The sequence below is a fragment of the Ambystoma mexicanum genome, chromosome 1p, assembly GCF_040938575.1.
Source record: "Ambystoma mexicanum isolate Mex_15411 chromosome 1p, UKY_AmexF1_1, whole genome shotgun sequence".
NCBI classification, from domain to species: Eukaryota; Metazoa; Chordata; class Amphibia; order Caudata; family Ambystomatidae; genus Ambystoma; species Ambystoma mexicanum.
The window spans coordinates 972,443,031-972,463,765 of record NC_090921.1 but is presented as its reverse complement, the minus strand read 5'-3'; the positions used below and the strand labels follow the sequence as shown (position 1 = coordinate 972,463,765).

The window sequence follows — 20,735 nt, the reverse complement described above, 5'->3', positions numbered from 1 at the left end:
GGTAGCATCTCGCCAGTGTGAGAGTAGATGTAATGCAGGCAAACAGCACAACCTAAATGTGGGACGGGCGGTCTGTTCACAACATGAAACTTTAGCTTCATCACATGTAGGAGCTCAGGCTACCCGATGGTCTGCCAGGATGCTCTTCACTCCTTCATCTTTAGTGCTCTGGGAGACCGGCCTGGCAAGTGCTAAGATTAATGGCCACACTTGCTGTCTGGAGACTGAGTTCCACTGGGAGTGATCGACCGATAGGACACAGATGAACTGGCTCATTCTTTCTTATCTTTCTGTAACAGCAGAAGATCCAACAGGATCAGTCAGGACCATCTGAGCAGGTAAGCTCCATATGAAGGGCAGTGAACTCTGGTTATTTGGCATTACATCCAGCAAAGGAAGGAACAGGATGCATGTATGCGTACTGTAATCATACATCAGTGACATGCGCTTGATTTGGGCTGGCGCACAGTCTTTAATGGGGATGTGTAATCTTATGGTAAAGGTCCGGGTGGAGAGCTATTTTTAAAATCTTCAAAAGTAGTTCTAGATATTACATCTGTACATTCCTTTTTTATTAGTTCAAACCCAACAGAGTTAGTAACAAACCCCTCAGTGTTCCCCATTTCCAATTCTCAACCATGGCTGGTTGCTGTGTTGCTGCATGTTAGGAAAGATTTTTCATTTTGCAACTTTCCCTCCACAGTTTCATATGGAACCCCATTCTTGTTGCTCTGATTTTATCCTGCCCTGACCTTTTGAAGGGAAGTAAAGAATTCAGCTGCAGTTCCCTCCAGCTTATTGTTATGGGGAAACTGATCAGTCCTTCAGACTATCAGTAAGAGGAAACTATGTTTCCCTTTTAATTTCTTCTACTTTTTAACATTGCACACAGCACCTTCCAGTGCAGTGTCATGCCTTTGCATCACCCTACCTTTTTACACATAGGATTTTTGGTTGCTTTCATTCGTGTTTAAAGAGAAGCTGGTAGCAGCAGATACATTTTTACAGTTTTTACATTCTTTTCGTTGTGCACATTCTTGTTTACCTCGTATGGCAACTTGGCTAGTGTCCTAAAATGGCCTTGTTCTTTAGCTATTGTGTAGTTCGGCCTTTTTCCGGCCCTCTCAGGTCAGGAAAGTCCTTATAAGGTCATGCCCTGCCCGGAAGAGCTGCTGCTTTATCGGGCTATTGAGCCTTTCTTTGTGTGTGGCTGCCGAAGGAGGTTGGAACTGTCTAGTTCTAGTCCACATCCTTGGCGCCTGAACGTCTGGGTGAGGAACAAACATGAAAGCAGTACTTGTCCCAGATTCGACAACTACTGGCTGTTTGAATGGTGCAGATCCTTAACGTTGGTGGGTTTAGACTTGCTTCGCACTGGAAGTTTGCATCTGCAGCCATTTATTCAGATCATCATTGGAGTCAGGAATCCCTTGAGGAAGAGCAGTCTGCTGAAGATCTCAAGATGACTCCTGAACTGGCCCAGCATCCCTTCCTGTAGTCAGCCCGATGGAGGCCTGCTCCTCTGCCTGATCCCCGAAGACCCTGAGCAATGCTTCAGCCATTGGACTAGTGGAACCAACTAGTCTCTATGCCTTCTCGAGGATCCAGCCCTTCAGAGCCTTTAGCAGTGTCCCTCGACGGCCTGGTGGACTGACCTGCTCTCTCGTGGGCTACCTCGCTTTGAAGCATCGCCGTTCCACATTCAAGTCTGGGACTTCGGTGGTCACCAGCTTGTGCCACTAGTAGCCTTCTCCCTGAATTTCAGCTTTCCTGTGAAGTGCCCTAAGAGGTCTGCATTGGTGGATTCTGCATTTGTTCCCTGAAAAGGATTGCATCTTGCTTTTCCATTCAACTAGAATAATCCCGTAACCTGCAACTCCTGGGCACCTCTCACTGGCACAAACAGCGGAGGATCGGGCCCCCAGCAAACCCCATATTATGATCCACTAAGTCATCTGGGAAAATCAGAGTCAAGGGGTTAAGTAAACACCAGTGTGCCTGTCCTCCGTATCAAAACATTGGGAACAAGTTCCTTTGTCTCCTCATTCCATTCTACTCACCTTTTGTCATCGAAATTAGGTTGGGTATCCTGCCCCTGGGCTAGCATTGGGTCTGGAAGAAAGGAAAACTCGTACCTCCCTTTGGTGATATAGTTGTAGAACTTTACAACTCACAGCATCTTTTGTCACCTGTTCACAAACCAAAATTGCAGCCTTGCTCTGAAGCATTTGTGCTTCTGTAGTGTAAGGGTCACACAACCCACAAGCAGAAGTCAGATGCACATGCGTTCTGCCTATTGAATCCTTCCTACAGAGACACCATTCTGGGGAGAAACAATGAGGCTCCTGTGACTTTCCTGTCTGAAGCAGATGCACATGCTTTCTGCCTCCTGATACAGAGACCCCATCCTTGCCTGAGTCAGAAGAATAGGAAACGTTGGACCCTGAAGTGGCAGTGGTCTTTGGCCTACGGGGCTCTCCTGAACTGCAAGGACTGATTGCACAAGGCAACACTGAAAGGGAAGAGTTTCAGAGGGGGCCGGGGGAGCGTCCCTCTCTCAAAGGACTGCAACAGCGGTTCCCTCCCAGTCTAAAGTGGTAACCCAGGAAAACACAAGATCCATTAGGGAGGCATGCTCCTTTACAAAGAGCACATGGACGATGAGCCTGGGGCCTGCAAGAAGCTGTTGGTTCCTCCCTTACTCTACTGTGGCTCAGACGTTGACATTGAGAGGACCCCTGGGAGTGAAGCAAACCCTGGAGAGGCTCTCTCTTCATTTCTACCAGCCCATGTAAGAGCATGCTGCAGGCCTTGCATCACTTTCCAACTGTCTGTCAAAGTTGAAAGGACGACTGCAGTCATTTCTAGTGGTAGGGACTCTGTTTGAGAAAGTAGCAATTGATATTCTTTGTCCCAGTGACCCTCCAACCTCCCCAGGCAACTTGTTCATTTTGGTAATGTCAACCATGCAACCAGGTTCGCAGAGGCAGTGCCAATGAGTACTGTCACTGCAGGAGCAGCAGAGCTAAAGACCTCATCAGGATCTTTTCCTGAGTAGGTTTCCCTCAAGGAAGTCGTTTTTAGCAAGGGAGCCATCTATTCTTCTTCTTTTGACCACTCTGCTGCCTTCGATACTGTTGACCATTCTGACCTTCTTGCTACATTATCTCTCCTTGGCATCAGACATAAGGCCCTCACTTGGTTTGCATCATACCTTGTCCCCAGACACTTTGAGGTGTTTTGAAACAGCTTAAGCTCCCCACTCACTCCTTACTGTTGGAGCTCCCCAAAGGTCTGTTCTTGGCCCACTTCTCTTCACTTTCTATATTTCAGCTCTTGGCACCCTGTCCTCCCCTTATGAATTTTCCTATTAACTAACACTCAGATCTTCTTCTCCTTTCACTCCCTATCTGACAAGCTGTTGTAAAAAATGTCACACTGCCTCTGCGCCATCAAACATTGGATGATGTCTCACTCGCTCGTGCTCAACTCCACTAAGTCTGAAGGTCACTACTTTTCAACTTTTCACACTCGTCCTCTCTTCTCTCCTGACTACCTTCCTTACTCTGCTTCCACTGGTAACCTTGGTGTCATCGTCAACCATTGACACAACTTCTCTCTCTTCATCTCCGGATCTGCCAGCGCAGCCAGGCTGAACCTCCTCAATATCAGAAAAATATGTGATCATCTCATCTTCCTTTCAGTAAAGCTAAACAGCTCATCACCTCCTTAGTCCTTTCTAGATCTGACGACTGTGCCAGTCACCTCTATGGCCTTCCCTTTCAGCTCTGGATAAAGTTTTCAACTTTGCAGTTTGCACACTTTTTAATCTTTCTCGCTTTTCCTCTGCCTCCTCTGCCCGTCGCCAAATTGGCTGGCTATCTATAAAACAAAGAGCTAAGTATAAACTTCTCATGATCTTTCAAACTATCCATGCACTCGCCCCACCCTACCTATCTGCTCATTTCACTCCCTACTCGCTCATTTTGATCATCCGCGACTCACCCCCCTACCACCACTTAAACCCTCTGTACTCCCTCTCGATTCCTCTCTCTCTCCTTGCTCACCTACTTGGGAATGCTCTTCCTCTCTCTCTGTACTACTCCAACTCTACCACTATTTAAATCCAAACTCAAAGGCCTCCTTCTTTCTGAAGAACCTGTTTCGTAGCACTCTGCATTACGGCATCACCCTGCTTTCCTCTCTCCCTACCCTTCACAGACCACCGTAGAGCACTTTTTCAGTCACCCCACCATCCTTAATTCAACACTTCCTTCACCATCCGTTTCCTATGTCATTCTATCCTGCCTTCATCTCTGGTTTATGTTTCCACCTTCTCCTGAAACATCTAGTCTTCTAGTCACATTCTATCACCCTAAGGTAGAAGACCAATGTCCACAGCTTTATAAACAATGGTACATTTTGTACACGTTTTTGTGCCAAAAATGCATTACTTTCCTTATGATTTTTATTAATAAATTAAAAAACAAAAATTCATGTATTCCTACATGAAAACTATGTGGACAGAGTGTTGAGTAACCTGTACTTTCTACACTGCCTACCAGCTGCAAATCAATAGGTTAGTAGAAAGGCTCAACAATATTTGAAAGAGTATGATGGATACCTGTGAGCAGCTATTGAGGATGAAAGGCATTTTCCTCCTCCCACGCCTACTGATTACCTTCAGGGAGGCACCACAAGAAAGAGTGTGCCACAGCACATTGGAACTCCTCTTTAGCTTAGTCCACAAAGGTTGGGGAGATACTCCCACATGTCCAATCAAAGATGTGGTGGTCTATGCGCTTGGTCTCAGTAGGAAAATGGCACATGATCTTAAAGAGAAAGGACAATCTGAGGAAATGTCAGGCATTGGTCAAGCATTGGTATGACCAAAACATCTCTCAGACTAGTTTCCAGGAAGGACAATTAAGTCCTGATCATGGAGCCCACAACAGCAAGTGGATTGGACCATATACTGTCATCAGACAGCAAAGGGAGGTCAACTATGTGATTGACATGTGAATCCCAAAAGAACCACCACAAGTGTTCCATGTCAATATGCTCAAACCCTACCTGAGGTATGAGGTGGTGTCATAACTGCCCCTAGTCTCTGCCAGGTAGAAGGTAACGAGGGTAACGAGGGAGCTTCTCCACGATCTCCTTGAAGAGAGTGCCGCAGATAGCGCAGTGGCATGAATAACTCTCTCTCCACATGACTCCAAGGCAACACAAAGCCTGTAAGGCTTTACTATAACAGTATATTCTGTGTTCGCCATCACCCCAGATCTAACACTGTGGTGTAACCAAGACATAGCGAGTGTGACATGTAAGGGTGCAGAAGGAGAGAGATGAGACACAGGTGGCCTATTTGATTGGGCTAAAAACTTTTATTCAGGGTACAATGAAAGGGAAAAGGGTTGGGGAAGGCCTGGCTGTCCCTAACCACTAAGAGATTTTGCCCTACCTGAAAACTAAAACTAAGGATGGTCAGAAGTCCAACATAAAAGTCCACCATCTCGTCTAACCTAACTCTGTCCCTGATACTTAAAAGAAGAAAAAGAAGGTGCTTAGGGTTTTTGTCTTCTTTAGCCGACAGTTCCAATGTTAACAAACAGAAAGTTCCCAACCTTGTTCCAATAAAAGTTCAAAAAGGGCAGACATTGCAGACATCGTGGGGGCGTTTGCCCAATTTCTACAAGGCATTATATAGTCCAGAAAGGCCCTTGACAGAGGGGACAGGCATGCTTGACTTGGTGGCTCTGCCACATCTTACTGCACAGTAGGCATTGTGTATGGAGGCAGATATCTCTGAAGAAGAGATTTCCACAGCACTCACGCAGCATCAGACGGGTAAAACTCTGGGACCCACCCGCTTCTCAGTGGAAGTGTAGACTGTTACATGGTCTCTTTGTGCAATGTATGAGGAATGGGTATCTCCCGAAACCAGGCCAGCCACTTTAGAAATGTGCCTCTTACAGGCCAATATCATTGAATCAACAGGGAATGCAATGGTAATTGGTTCCCTGACTCACCCGGACCAATACATGTTCATGCCTTCTAGATCCACATGCATGAACCTCCGTAGGGTACAATTCGCCATAAGTCAGGCCGCTGAGATAATGGCTCTTCCTGCAATAGACTTTTTAAAGGCATTTGACTCTGTGAGTTGGGATGCACACCGCATGGGGTTCGGGGAGAACTTCTTGTCCTGGGTCTGTTTGCTTTACAATTCTCCTAAAGCATCGATTAGAGTAAATGGTATCTCCTATTATACCTTTCCCCTTGGACGGGGAATGCAGCAGGGGTGCCCCCTTTCCCCTTTGTTGTTCACACTGGCTATAGAGCCTCTTCCGATCGAACTCAAAGCAAGCCCGGAGAGTGCGGGATTCAAATGTCCCGGGGTGGGCGGTAACAGGATCTCACTCTACACAGGGGATCTCTTGATTTATATGAGTGACCCCTCAGTTTCGTGTCCGGTCGTGCATGGTATACTAACAGAATACCAAGGCTTTAGTGGGCTTAAAATAAATGGGCAAAAGTCAGTCCTTTTTGCGTTGCAGGGTGGTGAGGATGCGATCCTGCAGAACTGCCAGTACATGGTTGTGGTCTCGGGTTTCAAATATTTGGGTATTTACCTGGGTCCCTGCCTCTCAGATTTCCTCAGGCTCAACCTCTCCCCTGTAGTGGACAAATTCACGCTAGACACAACGCACTGGCAATCTCTCCCATTTACCTAACTGGGCAAGGTGGCTCTCTTCAAAATGTTGACTCTTCCCAAGTTTCTCTATGTGTTGGAAAACGCCTAACTCCCAGTTCCCAGGAAAGTTTTTACTACCATTAAGGGATCCCTACAAGGGTTACTGTTGGGAGGGAAGCAGCGCCGGGTGGCCATGAAGATAATGCAGAGCTCGGTATAGGATGGGGAATAGACCTGCCCAATCTCCAAAGGTACTATTGGGCTGCTCAACTAGGGACAGTGAATGACTGGCTACACAGGGATCCGAGTCTCCCCCACATTGTGATTGAGCTGGGATGGATGAAGGGGAGGCCACCTAGACAAGTACTATATGGGGTTGGAGGAGAAGGAAGGGCCCTTCCGAAGATGATACGGCACACGTGTCAGATATGGGCAGACGCACACCAGGACATTGGACGGGGCAGCCCATCTGGCATAACGCACACCTGCCTGAATTGCTTGAGATGGGGCACTTCGGTAGCTGGGAAGCAAAAGGGAGACTTGCCCTAGTAGATGTGATACATGAAGGCAGACTCTGCCAGTTCGGAACGTGACAGGGAAAGTACAGCTTGCCGGGTAGGAAACAGTATAGGTATGTGCAATTGGCTCACGCCATGGGAGACCAGTTGCCCTCCCTGCAGGAGATCCTGAAGTGGACACCCCTGAGGCTAAACTTCTCCCCAAAGATATCCCTTCCATGGTAACCGCCACGCTGTACCAATTGATAACCACGCTCAGCCCTAAGGAACTGACCCGCCTGAATGATAGATGGGAGTGGGATGTTGGGCCTCTGGAACCAGCAGAATGGGGTGAGGATCTCATATTTCCAAGGGAGGTAGGGATATTGTTATGACTGCCTTTCAGTCATTAAATTGATAAAAGGATACACAGTCATGGTGAAGGAGTCTTCAGTAGATTTATTCCTGTTACATAGACCATCAGTTGTAAACAGGATCATAAGGAGATTAAGAGCAATCAGGACAAGAGTCCACTGGCTCCCACCACCCAGGCTAGCATTTCAACTGCCTGGCCTGGAACATCTCCAACCACAAACATTCCATCCTCACCATTCCACGCTCACAGCATACATTCCACAGATGGCATCAGTCCAAGCACACCTCACACACACAGGAAGGAAGACCAACCTAACACCTCCTTCCTTTACAGCAAACAAACATACACCAACATACAAGAAGGAAGACCACATTACGTTGAAGCACCCCTATAAGAGCACTGGTGCCAAGTCCAACGGCCCCCCATACCTGGGTATCCACCCTTCCTCAGCCCTGGATGCCTACCAGGGCACCAACACTTTCTCAGCCCTGGGTGCTTCTCCTTGCCCACCAGGGCACCAACACTTTCTCAGCCCTGGGTGCCACTCTTTTTTCTCCAGGCAGCCTTTTTTGTTCCTGCCTGGACACAGGCAGCTCATTCTCTCTTCTCTTCTCCTATACTCTTCCTATACTCCTGGACAGCCTCTTTTGTCACTCTAGCTTCTGCCCAGGGGTCCCTTGGGCCAGGCTGCCTCACACAGCCCTCGGTGGTGGGCACTACACAGACAATGGGGGGGAGCGGGCCCTCCCTCTGATCCAGCAGTCACTATAGTTCCTCTTGGCTGCACCCCCCGCAGCAGTGTCTCCTCTCTCCTCTCTCAAAACACAAGACAGGTACCTGCTCACTTGTTGCACTCTCCAGGGTCCTCCTGAAGACCATACCTCGTTGCCACTTGTTATGACTGCCTCTCTGTCATTGGGTTCTTAAAAAAAAGGATACCCTGGATACGCTGATAGATTCTTCAGTAAGTTTATTCCATTACATAGTTCATCGGTTGTCAACAGGTCCATTAGGAGATAAGAGGAAATCAGGACAACAGCCCACTGGCTCCCACCACCCAGGCTAACATCTCAACTGCCTTTGCTGGAACCCACTCATCCACAAACATTCCACACTCACCATTCCAAACTCACAGCATACATTCCACAGATGACATCGGGCGGTCCAAGCACACCTCATACAAGCAGGAAGGAAGGCCAATCCTAACAGATAGCAGCCAGACTTTGGTTGACACAATATAAGATACTCCATCAGGTGTATTATTCTTGAACAGCACTGCCTCAGTGGGGCATTGCAAGGAATGATGTATGTCTGAGAGGTGGGAGAGAGGGGGGCACCTTTTACCACATGCTGTGGGACTGCACACAAATCCACGTTTTCTGGGTGAAGTGTATACGCAGATTATCCACAGTAATGGGCGCTCAAGTGTCTCTCGACCAGACGTTAACGCTGTTAGGGATCTGGGGAGAAGTAGGATTTACAAAATATGAGAAAATATTTTTGCCTGTAACAATGGGGTTGGCCAAGAAGGTTATTGCAACACAGTGGGGCTCCGCAGAGCGCCTAACACTAAGCCAACGGACTGCTGTTGTGGGACGATGTTTGTCCCTTGAGGGAAGGGTTTATAAGGCGAGGGGCTGCCCCTCAAAATTCCTGAAGGTATGGGGGAAGTGGTTGGGGGAGGGCTGAGGGAAAATTGCATTCTGCTTTTGCCGTTATCCTGGACCTTTATGATACTGCGCTGGCACCCATTGAGACCCTCTTTTACCCATTATGTTACTGATTATTATGTTATCCTGTGGGTGTTGTTGAATCAAAACTTTTCTGTTATGTTTCTTCAAAACCAATAAAAGTTTAAGATAAAAAATAATTCCCACAATATGTTATAGTTCAACTGGCTGGTATATTCCTACGGGGTCTTCCCTTCCCCAATAATGTTTACAGATAGTTCAAAAGAATGTTTAGCACAGTTATACAGTTTTGTAGGAGTCTAGGTTTTTCCCTTCCCCAAGAAGGTTTTACTGCAGTTGGAAAGAAAACTTGGCAAAAACAAAGAATGTTACCTTGTGGACACCCAGGGTGATCCCTTCCCCTTTGTGTATTTCAGCAACAGCTCCACAAGGGGATGTATTCCTGCTTGTCTGTTCACACACACAGTGGGGTCTCTCTTCCCCTAGTGTGTTCCTCTGCACCATTCTCTCTCTTTCTAGCTTCCAGATCACTCTCTACTGGGTTGGTGTTTCTCTTTATCAGTGTGTTCAATTCTGGTTGCCCAGGCCTTCCTGGGATAGTTGTGGGTCCTTAATTGTATCTGTCCTGGTCTTCCCCAGGCAGGTGGTGGCCTTCCACCCTGACTTCCTTGGTCCTAGGCTTCCCCTGGGTAATGGTGGGTCCCAGACCCTTGGCGACAGTACTCTGACTGGCTTCTCTTGCTCCCAGGCTTCCCCTGTGTAATGGTGGCTCCCCCAGATCCTTGATTGCAGTGCTCTGCCTGGCTTCTCTTGCTCCCAGGCTTCCCCTGTGTAATGGTGGGTCCCCCCAGATCATTGATTGCAGTGCTCTGCCTGGCTTCTCTTCCTCCCAGGCTTCCCCTGGGTATTGGTGGGTCCCAGGCCCTTGGGGGCAGGTCTCCGCTTGGCTTCTCTTGCTCCCAGGCTTCTCCTGTGTAATGGTGGGTCCCAGACCATAGTTGGCGGTACTCCACCTGGCTTCTCTTCTTGGTGCAATGGCCTTGGGCGTCGGCTGATGTATCCTTCCGTCTCTGCGGTGGGAAGCAGCAAACTTGCACGTGGCCCAGCCAGTCTCTGCCTTGTGGGTGTCCTGCCGACTGCAGGACACTAAGGGACCACACCACTGCTTATCTTGGGTGTTCATGGTCAGATACTTCCACGCAATTCCTCTGTGGAAGGACTGACACTCCCCGGGTCTGCCTCCTGCAGTGGACCCAGGGCCCCAGCTTGCCTTCTGGGTTGGGCGGCTGTTCAGTCTTTCCTGGAGCTTCTTTGGAGGCAACTGGTAATACTGCTCCTATTCTACAACAGGTCAGATTCTTTCCTCCAGGCTCCTTGTTGGAAGGACTGACCTTTCCGGGGTCTGCACAGTAGCAGCAGATTCAGGCCCCCAGGTTCCCTTCTTAGCTGGGTGATGGTGCAGTCTTTCCTTGAGCTCGAAGTAGGTAAGGACCCCTGTTGGTCCTTCTGGGGTCCTCCTGGTTTCTGGCTCAGAACAGCCTCTCCATCATCAGCAGCAGCATATCCTCCTGGCTCCAGAGTCCTGCAGGGTGTGACTGAACCACACTTCCTGGTTTCCTTCCTATGTTTCTACTGGGAGGGAAGCAATAGGAAACCAGCAACCACTAGAATGCTTAGAGTGGTTCCTGGAGGTAATCTTCATTCCTCGCTATTTCCCCCTCATGCCAGTACTTACAAGGTAATTTTCACGAGGGCAGGTCGTCTTCTTCCTCGTGCCAATTTAGAGATGAGGAAGGGGAAGGTTGGAGAAAGTATATAGGAATATCAGAGGAAAGAGGAGTCTTGGTCATAAGCGAAGAGGGAGGAAAAGGAAATGAAGTTGAGTGGGGATGTCTCATCTGGCGAATCTACCCCACTCGCATGAGGGTCGTCTCCCCTCATGTAATCCTCCCTCCTATAGCCGCCCCCAGGGCGAGGATCAGGTAGCGGCTGCCTCACCCTGGCCCGATGAGGGGAGGTTTTCCCTAGGAAAGTAGTGAGGACATCACCTACTGTCACAGATACTATGCTGAATAGGATCGGGGGTCTCCTTCTAGGAGGGTGCAATGTATGAACCTCGTGCCTGTACTTGGTCCTTTTCTTCCAGCCTTATCATTCCCTCTTGCTGGTGGCTGGAGGTGTATTTCTCCTTAAGGGGTCAGAGTTCTTATAATGCCTGAACCTTGTCCCTAGTGCTGTTCTAATCTTCATTACTTCGAATGTTGTATTGCGGACGTCCTTTATAGTCAGGGGCTTTTCACTTTAAAGCGACAGATGTATGTGGTTATTGCTATACCCCTCGTCACACACACGGGTGAATAACCCTATTCCTCTGACAAATGAGAGCGTACACACACACATGCGCACGAGCTAGTGTATGAGACTCTCCCACTGCCCTGCGGTGCGCACACATTCCTCATCCACGGAGCCTGTCTGTTTTCTGCTCACCCATGCTCACACCAGCCTGGAGTAAACATTCATCATTCAATCCTGCGGATGCTTAGAGGGGCACCCACTGCCTTACATTCTTCTGCTGGCTCGAGGGAACTATAGGGTCTGGCTACATGGGTGTCACATTTAGTGATAGTGGGGGAGAATACCTGGGGGTAACATCCCCTCCTAGCACTGTCTTGGGGTACACATTCACTATTTGTATAGGAGAACTTTACCTTTCCACTGCTAGCAGTGACTGATCACCTTTTCTTTTCCATGTATGTTTTCAGACACTTCATGCCACACACAGGGTCCAGTATCTGGCTGGGGACATGGGTGACTACTGCTCCTATCACTGGCCTTGAGGTATACAATCATTACCTAATCTTGCATGAGCAAAAGACTGAATGTCTATTCCCAACCCTCACATGTTCATGCTACTCTTCGCGAAGCAATTATTATGTTATTTAAGGGGATAGAGGTGGGGCAGTTAGAAGACACTCCCCTTTTGCCCTGGAAGCAATGGTCCTGTAGCTCCCATTCATCATCCTTTTTTGGGTGGTTGTGTCTACCTCTCCCCTGCTAACATCTGCCTGGGCGGTTGTAATTCTGCTATTGGGGGAGGAGTTTGGGATTGCTGCCTTACTGTTTGTGTGTGGAGCAGAGAGGCTCTATTCATTACCCTAACTTCTACGCTCATTTTCTTGGGGTAGAAATGCATGAATTATTTTTGAGACAATCCTTAACCAGAATACGCATGCATACTGTTTGTTGGAGGGTCAGGGAACTGGAGATAAGTGTTGTTAAGTGTTTCTCAGTACCCTCTTAAAATAATGCTCTATATATATTCCCCCTAGCTTGATGGCAGAGGGGGTAATGGGAGGGTTGGATACATATGCACGGTTAATTGTAGGAGTATTTCGAATCCCTTTACTTAAATCACTGACCTGGGGTACACATTCAGCGTCCAGTTCAGCAGAGCAAATGTCTCGCTCTTCTCCAGCTCCCAAGTAAGTATATTCTGCAGGTGGGCCACCACACTCTTGTGATACATAGCCACGCATTCCTGGACTATGTGGTAGTGTGGAGGGCAGCACTGTGCCATCAAGTGTCTCACCACATTCAGCTCATCCAGAATGTTGTTCTGTAAAGCCGCCAGGTGTCTCGCCAGGCCGTGGCTCCTGATGTCCAGCTGGGTAGCCCTAAAACGTGCTTCTATAGATTCCTGGATTACCCGAAAGAAGGCCTGTCGCCATGCTTTGGGCCGCCCAGGTGGCAGGAATCGGTGAGGGCTGCTGCTCTCCAGTAAAGTACTGTCTATTTGCTCCTCCCTTTCAATGATGCGTACAGCAGAGACAAAGAGCGTGGGGTCCTTCCGTACTAGTGTTGTCCCACACACCACTACATCCCACAGTTCCTGGGCCAGCTCCTCGCTCAGCTCCTGCACACCCGCAAAATAAGAGAGCACAGCCTCTTGGTCCTGGGGGCTGAGGGGGCCGGTGCTGGCACGGTGGATCTGTCGGAGGATGTCATCACGCCAACATTCCAGTTCCATGAGCCTGGTGTGAGACTCCAGGAGGTGGCGGCCATCAATGAGATGTTGAGTCTCTGCTACAGCTTCTGGCACTGTGGAAAGAGCAGAGGCCATGAAAATCAACATGATGTGGAGGTATTAGCCAAATTGGCCTTTTACAATTGACCTTTTGTCCTAATTGACCTAATAATAGTGGTCCTAATTGACCTTCTACACAATTGACCTTTACCTTTATTTTACTTTTTATATATATGTGTCGGGTGGGTTTGGGGTAATAAATAATATAATGGGATTGGGTAAGGGGTTGCGGGGGGTTTTGGATTGAGTGGAGGGTTTTCCCCGCATATATGTCCTAATTGACCTTCATTTCATGATCAATTGTGAAAAGGTCAATTGTCCTGCGATCAATTGTGAAAAGGTCAATTTGTATACATCCGTTGTGGATGTTAGAAAGGAAGTGATGCAGATGGACTTTGACAGAGGAGTAAAGGGGGAAAAGACAGAGGAGGGCGGGATAATGGTAGAGGAAAACAGAGAAAGATCACGGAGAGCAGGTTAGAGGGAAGCAAAATAACAGCAATCAACAGTTAAGGTTAGTAGGAAATGAATAGGAAGAAATAAACTTACAATGTCATAAGGAAGGTGCAAAATCGAAGTAGGGATGTCAACATGTGCTGGATTTGCTGCCAGAATTTGTAGAAAGATACATACTCCCATCAGGGAAATGCTTGTTGAGTGTTGCCAAATATTCTTAGGGAGTCATTCACGAATAGGACCTTTGATGAGAAGTACTCCTACAAACTGGAAATTCCACCATTGTCTGACATAAAGAAACCAAGGTCAATAGCAGGTGATCAAGATCAGGGTTGAGTGTTCTTCAATACCGGGAGGATAGCTGAGTTGCAGCGCGTTTGTCTTGGAAGCAAAACAACGCAGAACAACAAAGGTTCGAATCCTAGAGACTGGTCTCCCATTAATGTCGTCTTACCTGGGAAATACATTTTGAGTGGCACCAAACAAAACAGGGCATACCTGGAAACACAGGTATCGAGAAGAAGACTGCGGTGAAGATGCCCAGATGGAGAGAAAGATCACAAGGTAGACAGCTAGAGAATGTGAGCTTCAGAAAAATCGGGAAAGGTAGAGGAAAGTAACAAGGAGCACAGACGCTGAGACAAACAGTATGTGAGCGGAAGATTTGGAGAGTGATGGGTACAAAAGGAAGCGTGATTTCGAAAGATTGAGGGAGCGAGGGGCGCATTAAAGGATAGAGGCTCCTACTCACATGAGAAGACGTGCGGTAGTTTAGAAATCACGGCACTCAGCTGGGCATGCTCAGATACCAGATCTCGCAGCGACTCTAGTCTGCAGAGGCATTCATCCTTGGGGTCCCAACCCTGTCGCACCTCAGTGAGGGACTGGCGCGCACTCCGCACATCTTCCAGGGCCAATTGTAGTTGTTTCACTCCCATGCCAACGCCCTCCAAATAGGACTGGACCACAGACTATGGAAGACATCACATAATAAGGAACACTGGTGTGAGGTAGCCTTTCCCAGCTCCCCAATCCATGCACCCACACATATCCATGCTTCCCTCGTGCCCCTACAGCGCAATGCCACACTTCTAGCACTATAGAGACAACATTAGCTGAAAAGAAATATAGCAGAGGAAGTGGAGAATTAAGAGGTGGCATTCCCATTATGAAATTCCACAGGATTTGTAGCACATGTGGAGAAAGATTATTGACCATACAGACACAAACATGGGTTGCTATCACCCTGGAACATAGAATTCTGGGAGAAATCGGGGTTAACTCGGTGGGATTTTCCCCCCGCGATTTCTCACTTTCTATTACCAAGATGTATCTTCTGTTCTGTTGTTGCATTCTGTTCCTGACTGTTTAAGATACTTAGTATGTTTTTTTTTATAAACTGTTAAAAAAAAATAGAATTCTGGAAGGAAGAATTGAAGATCTAAGTGAATGAGAAAAGTTAAATAGCAGAATCAGTAACTAGATTTAGTAGGTGTTTTCCCGCCAGTACCATGTGGAAGTACATCTTGAACAATATCCCTAGCTAATAATATGAGGCTAGGGGATCGGGATGCATCAGTGGGGCGTTTCCCTTGGGAATAGCAAATTATGAAAAAGGACTACAAGAATAAAAGAAAACATAACATAAGGAACAAACAGGAAGGGGTGTAAGGAGAAAAACAAAAATGCAAAAGAGCTAAACGAAGAAACCAAGAAAACAGTAAAAAAAAAAAGGGGGGGGGGGAATGCACTCAATACAAAGTGGGAATTATTGCAAAAAATGATCGTTGTTGAAGACCCCTGACTGAACACTGACCATGGGGACATGTAGGGGTGTGACCAAGGGGACGGAGCACCTGCTCGAGCTAGCGGGTGATTTTCCCATATGAGGTATGGGGATGATTCCCCCAATAACGCCACTTCGTCCCCACCATTTGGATCGCTAAATTAAATCACCTGGGGTTGGTGTAAGGAAGTCCATAGGTTCAAGAGGACCATTTAATCAACATGAAAACAATCGCAGACACTGTCCTTTTAAGGCATGGGGTAGGTTGGACTACAACTCCCATGAGTCTTCACCGCTGACTAGACTGGGCAGGGCTGATGGGAGTTGCAGTCCAAAACATATGGATAAGTCAAGCCGGGAAAATGGATGTGGTTAGTTAACACGAAGAGGTGGTTGTTGGTGAGGAGCAGAGGGTGGTTGGTGAACATCAGGAGGAGGTGGCTGGAGATCAAGATCAGAAGGTGGTAGCAGGAGACATGCACGCTAGTGGGTGGGTTGCGAGCCAACACAAGAACAAATAAGAGGAAACACTTGGGCCAAGGTCGGGGTTACTGGAAAGCCTCAATCTTTATAGGCTGTGTCCATTGTTGGGACCAAGAACAAGCCTGAAGCTGAGAAGGAGCAGAGTGGTGAGGAGAGGAAAGATTTGTACCCCGGTGATGCAAGAAGATTATAGGTCCCTCTTGAACACATCTGAGAGGCGTGGGGAGATGCCCTCACCCACTTGGCAATCCCTAAGCATTGGAGAAAAGCTGGAACTGTATCTACACTTCATGGAGGAGAGAGAGCGACCATGACCAGCAGAGTTTATGGTCTGTTTTGTATCTTTCCCAGCATGGTCGCCTGAAGGAGACAGTGCTCCTTTTATTCCTGGCATAGATTTTCCAGGTCCTCATTTCCTTCCAGTAATAGGGATTCCAGGTGCTCCTTGGCTTTCCTGCTTGTTATAGTAAATTCAAGTTCTCCTTCTTTGCGATCGGTCTTTCCAATCTCGTCCCTAACTTGTTTGAAAATGAAGATACCACCTTGCAGCCTAGGTTTTCCTTTCTCTTCTTCTCTCCTTCAAGAGGGGGACTGTTGCACCTTGTAAGTTTTGGCACCCCAAAGGAGGGATATGGGGATTCCTTCATGTCTTCTTCCCCAGCCTTGCTTTCAGGTACACTAATAGCCCTTTCACTCTTAGGTGTGAGACAGACTTAAACAGATCAGACTGGCTCGGGTGAAGGGTATCCGCAGATGGAAGTCACGATTCAGCAACTGACCTTGGAGAGAGAGGAGGGACATGAACACAGATCATTTTCTGCATCATGACAGCAAGCTTACATGTTCCTCGTGGCGGCTGAAACAGCAAACGAACAGTGACAAACATCCAGAGAAGACAATCAGCACTACTGCCAGTGCAGAGGAGTCATGCAGAATCCGAGGGATGCCACCACAGGGCCACAAGGCTGCAAGATGGTAGACCCCACTTTTAAACTCTCTGCCCGCAGAGCTGCAGACTGGCAATCAACAATGGGATGGGGTAGAACATGCACCTCTCATCCCGTCCCACGGCAAGGTCAACAAGCAGTCTCAGGTGACTCCATTGCATTACGTAGAGTCCCAATAAAGAACAGGACATAAATATAAAAGGACGCAGGCGTTATGCAAGGGTGTGGGCGTCTAGAGCCAAGACAGCAGCACAGAGTCCTGAGGAGAGTGGAGGAAGGAGGAAAGTGAAGGGAAAGAAAGAAGGAAATACCAGGAGAGAGGAGGAAGCTGGACAGAAACAAGGTGTTGGAGATGGGGCAGAGGAGCCTGAGAAGGAGGCTAGAGGAGAGCAAGAGAAGAAGGAAGGAGGAAGCCATTGAAGAAGGGTTGAAGACCGAGAAAAGTGGTGGAGGAGGACAGAGAAGTTCAGTGAAAGTCACGAGAATTTGCTAAGTCCGCAAGGGCCAATAACTGGGAAAGTATCTTAGAGTTATGAGGCTAAACCAGTGGAGCCGATCCATAGAACAGTCGGGGAAGCAGAACTAGTTGAGAGCCTTGTAGACCTGGGCAGGTAGGCTGGTAGACCCATGCACAACTTAGAAGGAGAAGTGAGAGTAGCCACTGATTTGTTGGGAGGCCTACTTTTCAAACTGGTGGGACCAACAAATCTACTTTAGAAATTAAACAGAGCGCGTTTGTGAAACCAAACTAGGGAAGATAACCTGAAACAAATCAGACGCAAGTTGAATACTGCCAGGCTTTCTGGATGCCATAGCCTTGTTTCTTGGTCAGAGCGCAACAATCTACCACAGAAACGATAGAGGGATCTCCTCATTGTGAGTAGAAAGTAAGGGTCATAGACAGGATCCTTATTGAGACTAAACCTAAGACACTCGTAGATAATCTGAGCCAAGAGAGAGAGAGGCAATTGCTGAGGTAAACAAGTCATGGAAACCAGAACCCTGTCAGCTCATTGAGGACTGGAGCTCAGAAGAGAAAAGTCATACCCAGATTCTGAAACGGATTCGATCAGCAGCAGATAACTCATCCAACTGCATTGCCCTTGACTGAGGAGCTCATAATGACTGCCGCCTTCAAATCGAACCAGGACAAACGAAGAAGAAATCATCTGTCAAGGGAAAGCCAAGTAACCCCCCTGCGGAAGGGCCTCTATATGCTAGGAACACCCATGTTGGGTTTCAAGAACACTGCAACCCTGAAAACTCTGAAGGACTGTGCATGATACCTTTGGGGATGGTTTACCCTAACCATGGCCCAAAATAAGTTGAGACATGTTGAATCTAAGGCTATGATCATATAAAGAGCCCCTCTCTGGACTTTGTGAACATTCCAATCACCTGTGGTTGGTTATCCCTGAACCCCCACACTCTTAGAGGGAATTGACATGACTACAAGTCACCCTACGTTTTGGACCAAATGAAAGACTTTTGTAAAACCCGTATGTGAGTCTTGGGCCCTTCCACGATCCCTTGGTTTGTGACAAGGGAACCTCTTAACCCGATTTCATTGTACTGACACCATGGCTCCCCAGCTTCTTCCCCAGGACTTTGCCATTCTGTAGGACATAAGGTAAGGAACGACTGTGACGTAGAATAAACAGGTACGAAGAAGCTGCATATCCAGGTATTCTCATTGAAGGGTGTGGGGAGATGACAAGTAGAATAGTTGTAGTGAACCATGCTTCTAGATGAAGTATACGCAGTACCAACCATACATCACTGCAGCCACCTATTAGAGGACCTGAAACATTCAAACTCTGTGTGTCTATCCATACATGCAGAGCCACCCCTCCCACAGTCATGACCACACCCTGGTTTGGATGTTGATTAGGGTGTTTCGGACTCCCTGACCAGTCCAAACCAGTTAAAGGCTATTTCTTCAGCTCTGGCCAGAGCCCTTAAAGTGCATGACCATGTATGGGCATTATCCACTCCTGCCTGAGAGGACCACAGTCAACAAAGACTGGGCCTCATTATAACCCTGGCGGTAGCCGTGCCTGTAAAAAAGGCACGGCTGCCACCGGAGTTGCATTTTTTCCGGCACCCGCGAATGGGCAATTACCGGGTCATGCCAGGTTTGCCGGACCCGGTAATAGCCCATTTGCGGGTGCCGGTAATAAGGGACTCCCCATCCCGCCCCGTAGGGCTCAATCGGAATGGGGGGGGCGGTAGCACCGGTACAGTTAATAACGGTACCGGTGTTACCATCATGTTCTGCTCGCGAGTGCCGGTCCGCCTGCCAGGTCTGACCTGGCAGGCAGATGGGCACCTGCGAGCAGGACTTGTAGAATTGTGGTGCGGTAGCGACAGTGCCGGTAGCTTACCGGCACCGTTGTTACCGTACCGCCAGGGTATAATGAGGCCCAGCGAGCCAAAAAGACATGGCTTAAACAACACAAGCGTATCCTTTTTGGCCACTGTGGTGGTAAAATGGCTCCCGCACGGTAAAAACGGAATGGTGCACCCAAAACAATAAAAATAGCGTACCTTTTGCCACCAATGCATCTATGACCGCAAGTATCGGAAACATTAATTAATATAAAGCACAAATGCAAGAAGGAACACGTTTCCCCTGCAGTGCTGTCCATAAGGAAGGTGAGAGTGCTACACAATAGACTTAAATCGGGGCAGTACCCCCGTAATGGTGGCCTGAAGAACTCACAAGACCCCAAACCTATAGGAGTTCAGAAAGGGAGTGAGTTTAAAAAACACCCTCATTCTCTAAATATAGGTCATGATTTGTCGCTAGCAAACAGCATCCAACTTGCTTCTGAAGGCCCTCAATTATAATTATAATTGTTCTTGTATAACGCGCTTAATACCAGCGAGCGGTTTCTAAGGGCGGGGTCGGCATTCGAACCTGTGTTGCACTGCATTGTCTTGCTTGCAAGAAGGACACGTTGCCCCGTGCTATCCTTCGACAGATAAGGGAAATACGGTGCAGGCTACTAAAGGGTTTTGTCCAGAATCATACATTCTGCTTCAAGTGGGAGAGCTGAGCATAGAAATTGGGAAGGTTGTACTTCTTCAGTAAGGTGCCAGCATCAGCAGACAGAATTAGGTTGCTTAATATATGCACTATGAAAAACAAACAAGGCTTGTGGAGATATGCCCTGCATGCACCTGAGTGAAGCACACGACGTGGGTCCTGCTCTGTGGTACGTTTCTTACGTTCATACAGTTTCACTTTGCCTGTTTCTAGGATCTCCCAAGATTAGAGAACAGTGACTCGTGGGGAAGTAAAGTGTTTTCCCGGGATTATGCAATGTATCAGAGGAATGATTAGAACTCAAGTCACGCGAGACCACAGTTGCCATTTAGCCTTCATCTTCTCCCAAGAAGTAAAGGCTTGCTAGCTTCTTCTGGAGAAAACCGTGTATTTCCCAACAGATGTCTGTCTTTGAAAGGTTGGTATATCTGTGGTAGACACTGACAGTGAATTGCCTGAAGGTGCCCCATGTCTACCAGCTGTTCTATGCGCTTAGCCGGACCCTTATGATCACCAATCCCCTTCCCCCTCCCCCGCTGTGAGAATCCATTCCACTGATTCGCGTTTGCCGAGTGGGGGCCTTCTCATGCAAGGGCGATTCTATTTCTCTGATTCATTCGCCCTGCCACTACTGCAAACATGTTCCCTCTCCATGCGCTCTTCTCCTTC

General features: G+C 47.9%; 1 protein-coding gene across 3 annotated transcripts in view; it reads right to left on the bottom strand.

The window, feature by feature from the left end:
* The window catches only part of EXOC3L1 (exocyst complex component 3 like 1), a 270,326-nt gene that overhangs the window by 117,548 nt on the left and 132,043 nt on the right, over positions 1 to 20,735 (bottom strand). For all 3 annotated transcript variants that reach the window (XM_069653979.1, XM_069653995.1, XM_069653987.1), the window contains exons 3-4: positions 14,553 to 14,772; positions 12,681 to 13,359 (exon numbers count right to left, since the gene is read on the bottom strand). In XM_069653979.1, coding sequence (XP_069510080.1) covers positions 12,681 to 13,359; positions 14,553 to 14,772 — 899 coding nt within the window. The remainder of the gene's footprint in view (positions 1 to 12,680; positions 13,360 to 14,552; positions 14,773 to 20,735) is intronic.